Consider the following 6,967-nt stretch of genomic DNA (forward strand, 5'->3'; position numbering starts at 1 on the left):
ATCATAGAACCGATGACCTTGAGCTTGTAGCGATAATTGCGATGAGTTGCGAAAAGCTCTGTCAAAACAAAAAACCCTGGAAAACGGTCGAGACCTGCAAGTTCAATTGGTCATGAAAGAACAAGAACGCATCTGGAAAAAACAGGAAGAGGATCTATTCAATCAAATTCTGATGAAACAGCAGTTGGAGAAGGACGCAAAACTTTCAACTGATCAAGTAAAAACGAGGGAAGCGAATAAGTAAACCAACCAATCGATTCTATTCGTGTGACCTTTGCAGGAAACTTGCTGACGAACTACAGCAGGAATCAAGAAGAAAGGAAGAACAAAAGAAGGCGATAAGGGAAATGAACCTAAGGGAGGAACAAGTGGAATTGGTAAGAGAAGAGGCTTTTCAGTTGGATTCGTTCCAGATGTTAGTTTTTTCGTTTATGAACATGACAATTTTCAGGATATACATCATCATCATCGTCATCATCATCATCATCATCATCATCATCATCGACAGCATGACACCAGCGTTCAACGCCGATGCTTCACTGCCGTACAACCATGATTTATTTAAAAGCCTTATTGTAAAGAGAAGAGTAAAGGTGGACGGGGAAGGGACTTAGTGCTAGCTTACCACAATCATTCCGAGGTGCCTATACCTTCAGACGTTCACTCAGGTGATCTGGATAGAAACTGACGAGAACGCCACTGACATCGGTTGGCAGCTATATCTTGCAGTGTCCTCAATCAGGCGAAATGGATAGCACACGGTCCGTATTCTGGAGGACGATTAGCACCGACAGCACCCAAAACTTTCGTAATCTTTCTCATGTTCCTCTGCCAAGTCAAGGGTTGGCCACCTCTCTGTTTACGCCACTCCGAATTGGGCATGGAAAACAGCACTCTCTTCGGCAAACGATGGTTCGGCATGCGTAACACATGTCAGAACCAACGCAGCTTTTGGTGCTGGACAAATTCTTCAACGGAAGTGTCCGTTGCACAACAGAAGACGCGCTTTCTAATTGCTTCGTTACGAATACGCCGACACCAACCCACACGAGCTATGGTTCTGAGACAACGATTGTCGAACACCTGAAGACGTCTCAGTTCCGCTGCTCGAACAGGCCAAGACTCACATCCATACAACAAAACAGCTCGTAGTATAGCTTGATACACACTTTCTTTGAGATTCAGGGATAAATCATTCTGACGCCATAGGCGTCTCAAGTTAGCAAACGCGGCCCGAGCCTTGCAGATTCGTGCATTCAGGAGATACAGCTAGGTACCACACCTGTAATGATCTACAAATTAGTTACTGTTAACACTGATTTAATTTGGAAATGAATGTAGCAAGCTGTCTGCACATATAGGAAGGCAGGTTGATATTTCCCCCAAAAATAAGCCTACTTGGTAAGTTTCAAGAAAGGAGAAATCAGTAGTCGGCTGTTTACCAGTTTTCAACATCGCGTGAGCAAAGTAGAGAATTTCCAATGACAGGGATATTTTGGGTGGCTCAGCGTAATGCGATCCGGGAAATTAGCAACGGCTGTGCAATTACTTGTCAACATGTGCTGCGGCATATCGATTTAGCCAACAACCTACTTAAAATAGTAGTACGTGTAGGTTTTTGGTCACTTCATTGTGAGCCACTGTATGTGCGTGCGATTCTTGTGTTTAAATGCAGTTGTTTTCAAGTAATCGAAAGCGGGAGATTTCAGCTATGTACTTATAACACTGGTATATCCCGAAAGCCCTTTCACTGCTTAGCTGCTAGGCCATCCGAAAAACACGAAAGTTGAGATTCTTCCAGACTCCCGAAGCCTTGAAAAGTGCCGTCTACATGCAAGAGTTGGGTTGGAAACAAATTCTTTCTGACTTATGGAATAATTCTTTCGATATTCGTGGGTTCGGAGTGCATTTGAAATTCACTTTCGTGCCTTCCCCAAAGCCTCAGACAAATCGCACTTTACTCGATTTATTTATGTTTTGCAAAACGAGCAGTATGTGCGTGAGGCTTTACTGTTCAACCAGAAAACGATAGCGATTCCGCGGAAAAGTAAGCACATGCTGGAAAAGACGGGGCCAAATGAGGTCTCAACTGATATACCCTCCTTTGAAGACCAAACAGGGCAGTTATGACACCACTGGTTTAGAGTTTAGAGTGCCTGATGCACGGTGAGATAGTTCCAGAATGTGGAGCGACTAGCCTGAACCATAACGAAAGTACTGTAGACAGACATTTACACCATCTTGTCTTGAATCGGGATCTGAGCCTAATCAACACCACTTCTTGAGACGTCTAATGATGAACGAAATATATTTTTCACCTAGGCAACAGATCCTATCATTTCAACCTCATCCGTTGATTAGTATTCCGTTTTCGGTTGGGTATGAAATTTCTTCCGATTAGGTCAGTCATGTGACTACTGGGGAACAGTAAGTAGTGCTTTTTTCAGGAGTTCGAGGCCTCTAGTTCGGCTAGGGACGAAACCAGTCGTGTACTGATTTCTTCAGGATTCAGTTACCACTCGACCAGAGTGCCTTCAAAGTATGAATAGTTAGGAACTGAGAGGCCAATAAAATATGTAGGGAAACGAAGGCTCACGAATCTTCTCTTCGATAACCTGGGGTTCTTATCAAAACTACACAGAATTATTGGAAGGCGTGCAGCATACTGGGTGCGTTTTTGCGGCAGCTGCCGATTGTTGCACAAAGTGTGGGGTGCAAAAAGAGAGAGGAATTTTTTCAGTTTTCAGCTTAAAAAGCAAACTAACTGACCGTAGAAAGTCAATGTAGAATGTGCATCATTCTGAATTGAACCAATGGGATGGATACATGGCTTAATGCCCAAGTTCTAGACAGCTATCCGTTGATTGATTTGTTTAAAGATACACATGAAACAAAGTGACTTTTGCACTGGAACTGTCGTGGATTACTTGCCAAGGACCCAGTTCTGTTGTGCAAGTGCCGTTTGTGGATTTCTTCCCGAGGGTCATGGAAATTCCAGATTACTCACTAAAACAAGTGAAGATCGTCCGAAGACCGAATCCGTTTGGGAAGAAATTTGCCAGGTCAAGCGTTATATCGTCAATAAATATTCTGTGTGCCATGACTTCCTAACTGAAGTAAAAAGTTTTATTTTGTGTCGGTTTTATATTCATCGCTCAGTCACAAAAGGCAAAGCAAGGTTTTCACTCTGGCGTCTTGACTGGTTAGGATGTGATTTATCATCATCATCATCATCATCATCATCATCATCATCATCATCATCATCATCATCATCATCATCATCATCATTGTTAACTGTAATAACAGCGCAATTGCCGTACAGTGGTTGCTTAGCTTCCCTCTGATTGGCTGTGCAACTGTAGTCTTATCCAATCCAAGTGCAAGTTAGTCACTGCTGTTTGGCACTCGCAGTCAAACGGTGATGTAGTCAGCCAGTAAGTGCAAGAAGATGGGTTCTAAATGTCCGAGATTCGTGAGGCAATCAGTAATGGGATTATAAAGGAGAATACGAGTACCAAAGTCAAATCCACGTTCAAACTCATCGCTCACGTGACAAAAACAGTGAATAATGTTCCGTCCGTCTCCTGAGCATTCACTGCCCGCCCAAAAATAGTGTACACTTTATAGGTCAGAATTTCTTGATTGCTTTTTGTTGAGGCTGTTTATAAACGTCATCATACGAGTACAAAAAAACTGTCTTCAGCCTAACTGTGACTAAACGTCTTGCCTCCGAACAATCGTAACAGGAAAAGATTAAACAACAACTGGACGACGAAAGAATCACCGGTCTTCGGGAGAAATTTTTCAGACAATGCAAAATTGAACGCAATCTTAAAGAATGCATGGAGGAGAGGCAGGCTGCACAGTTCTTGGAACGCCTAAGAGAGGAGAGTTCGGCGAAAGGCATTCTCATTTCGCGGGATGATACGGATGAAAGTCGAGCCTTGGAAAAGGTGAGTTTCCAGAAATATTCCACCCGCCTGAATTTCCAACCTTTTTATCCTGTTTGAGGCCCATGTTCCAGTTCTCGTTTGTTATTGTACCCGGAATACGCGTCGGTATGCTATGAGCTATTCATGGTTCTTTTTAGCTCTAAATTACTTCTCTTAAACATCCGAGTTGTGCAGATATCCAAGAAAACAATCATGTGTAAATCTAGAGAAATCAGGTTTCCACGGTTTCAGCTTTCGCAATCAAATCAAAAGATCCAACTGTGCCTCCTTCGGAGGAAAACCTAGCAACACAGGCTACCGTGAAAGCTATTCTGAAATATGATGAATTTGAGAGAGGTTTCGCGAACACCGAATAGTTTTTTTAAATTACGTTCCACATTTCCCCACTGCTTCGAGTTTTATTATTCACCGTGAACTGGGACAATATCATGAGCTTAAGTTTGCCAACGATTAAAATCTATAATATGATGAGAGCATTGGAAAACTGATCAGACACATTTGCAAACTGGTAAATTTCTCAAAATAGTCTATACTACTTGTAATTGGCAAACGTGTGGTTCGGTGCTCACATAGCTATTCCGAAATGCAGCCTTACTTCGTACTCGTAAAACGGATGTTTGACATCGACAATACATAGCTCTTCCAATGTAAGACGAAAAAATTAAGTCAATGAAGGCGCGTGAGTAATATTCAGCCCAATAAAGTGGGATCAGTACCGTAAAAATGTCACTGACAGGTTTCTTGGCAAAACCTCAGTTGCGTAAACGGTTTTCTGGCGATTTGTAAAAGCTACTAGTAAAATGGAATGTTGTATGGGGAAAATAAATATACCGGATTTACCTGAAATAAAGCACGTGTGAATAGGTAGACGAACAATATAAAATGTAACATTCAGTCCTAAAGTTTGAGTTCATTTCTTCCATGGTAGTCTAAATGTTTTTGGAGACACAATAAAGTTGATTCTGTTCATAAAATTTGCCATTTATGGTTCCCGAAAATATCCACCATCCCCTTCCTTAAGAGACGAGTAATTTCTTGTTGTAATATATTTTTACGTGCTCATCTGTTTATGTGCAGTATGTTCGTGGAGGTTTTTTCAAAGTAGCGATGGCGCGCGCTCTATTTGAGCGTTTTCTTCAAACGACATATTTGCTCTGGATATTGGTTGCAAAATTTACACACCAACGGAGACTCCTCGTACTTTCTGTGGAAGATCGCGCAGTAACAGAATGATGTTTTAGAAATCATTTTTGAGGAAAGACCACGGTTTCACTTTCGCTAGCTACGATTCTATTGTTTTGAGGCGGCCGTCACAAGCTCAGTCCGTAGTTCTGTACATGCAAAACCCTCGTTAAAAAGCCTATTCTGATGGCGCTGACTTTTATCAGACACATCTGAACAAAGCAATTTCTAAGTCTCCTAGGGTGTTGATTTCTCCACGGTAAAAAGCATCGCGATGAAACTTTTGGCACACATTTACTAGTCATCTGTCCAATTAAGTAGTAGATGTCACTGAACCAGCCAGCTAACCTCCTTCAAACTGAGCTGAACTAGGCCTGATGATTACTTGGCAAGGTACACGCATTCCCCTTTGAATTATCACAGTTGTAACAAGGATCTGTGATAACGAATCATAAGTGCATGGGGAGGAGAATACATGATTGATCGATAATTATCGAATTTGCGTTGACATCAATGTAATTAAAGAAGGGAAGAGCAACACTCCGATGAAATGACCTTAGCCAGATCAATCGGTGTGGTTTCCGCCATCCGCGAATTTAGACCAACATGACAGGTACTATTAGTTTGGAACAAATGCTCAACTCAGTGGGACAAATCGGAGAAACAAACGAGCGAAGTTCACAATCGAGATTAAAAAAACATCGTTGAAATTGTCACTTTTGTCAAGGCAGTGCAAAACTAGCGGAAAGACCCATTGTTTGCAGAGAGTTAAATATTTCCAGATTCATAAAATTCTTGGATATAACGACTATGCTTTACCTTTATAATGACGAAGAAATTTCTGCATGTGACCGAGCAACCTCTAGGGAAATTTTTGTTAGCCCGATACCGTTTAGTAAATTTTCCGCGCACGTCATGGCAGGCACATTGAAAACAGCTATTCCGCGAGACATTGTGACTTACCTAAGCCAATTGGAGGTAAGAAGCGTCCGATTTCAGGTACACTGGCGACTGAACCGGCGAAAATATACATTTTTTCAATCATTTTTGATTTATACAGTGCGAGAAACGCTTGTGATTCGCAACAGATGGGAGTGGAACCTCCCGCGAAGACCTTAATCAATTTTTTTAATAACTCTTACTTAAAAGCACTGAGTTTCTCTGCAGTCTCTCAGTGATGATGAAATAGCGTTAATAATGCCTGTACGTTGTAGCGCTTACGAAACCGAGTCACTAAATGGAGATTGAAAAGAATAAGGTGAACGGTCGGACACACGAACTACTGTAGCACTGACTTAAAGTTCGCATACAAACAGGAAACTCGATGGACCGTTCCACCGCGCTTGAGTGCATCTTAGAGGCCGGGACTTGTATACATGAACAAGTTCAATTTTTCCGATACCAAATACTCAGTATGGTAGCGCGAACTTAGAAGCATCTTTCAAGGGGATTTCAAACGTCCGCTTGTTTCTGCTGTATTTTCCAGGGTGTGGCCGATTCCATTCGAATAATCAATCTCTTGGACGGTATTCACCCTGTGCTGTTGGGTAACGATTGCATGCCGATTGAATGTAGTCTACGTTATAGTGTCCTTCAAATGCAACGCAGCTGATAGATCATTATTATCATTTATTTTTGAAGAGCATAAGACTCGCAGGCACAAAGTGACCGTCATACTGGGTCTGGGGTGAGATTAAATGGCAAAAATGTACCTTCAGCTCCATGTGCCACGCATAGCATAAGCATAAGTACGCACAGAACCCACAATGGCAAGCAAACACAAGTCACTGACTGCGACCTTAGGAAGTCCCAGTCCAATAACAGCCTTAGCG

General features: G+C 42.1%; 1 protein-coding gene across 1 annotated transcript in view; it reads left to right on the forward strand.

Annotated features, from left to right (window-relative positions):
* T265_06897 (hypothetical protein) overlaps window positions 1-6,967 on the forward strand; it is a gene marked incomplete at both ends in the record, with an annotated part of 26,467 nt that overhangs the window by 9,815 nt on the left and 9,685 nt on the right. Inside the window, 2 exons of the mRNA XM_009172285.1 lie at window positions 281-377; window positions 3,747-3,953. Of these exons, the coding sequence (XP_009170549.1) occupies window positions 281-377; window positions 3,747-3,953 (304 nt within the window). The remainder of the gene's footprint in view (window positions 1-280; window positions 378-3,746; window positions 3,954-6,967) is intronic.

Source organism: Opisthorchis viverrini (assembly GCF_000715545.1).
Source record: "Opisthorchis viverrini unplaced genomic scaffold opera_v5_150, whole genome shotgun sequence".
Classification (NCBI taxonomy): domain Eukaryota; kingdom Metazoa; phylum Platyhelminthes; class Trematoda; order Opisthorchiida; family Opisthorchiidae; genus Opisthorchis; species Opisthorchis viverrini.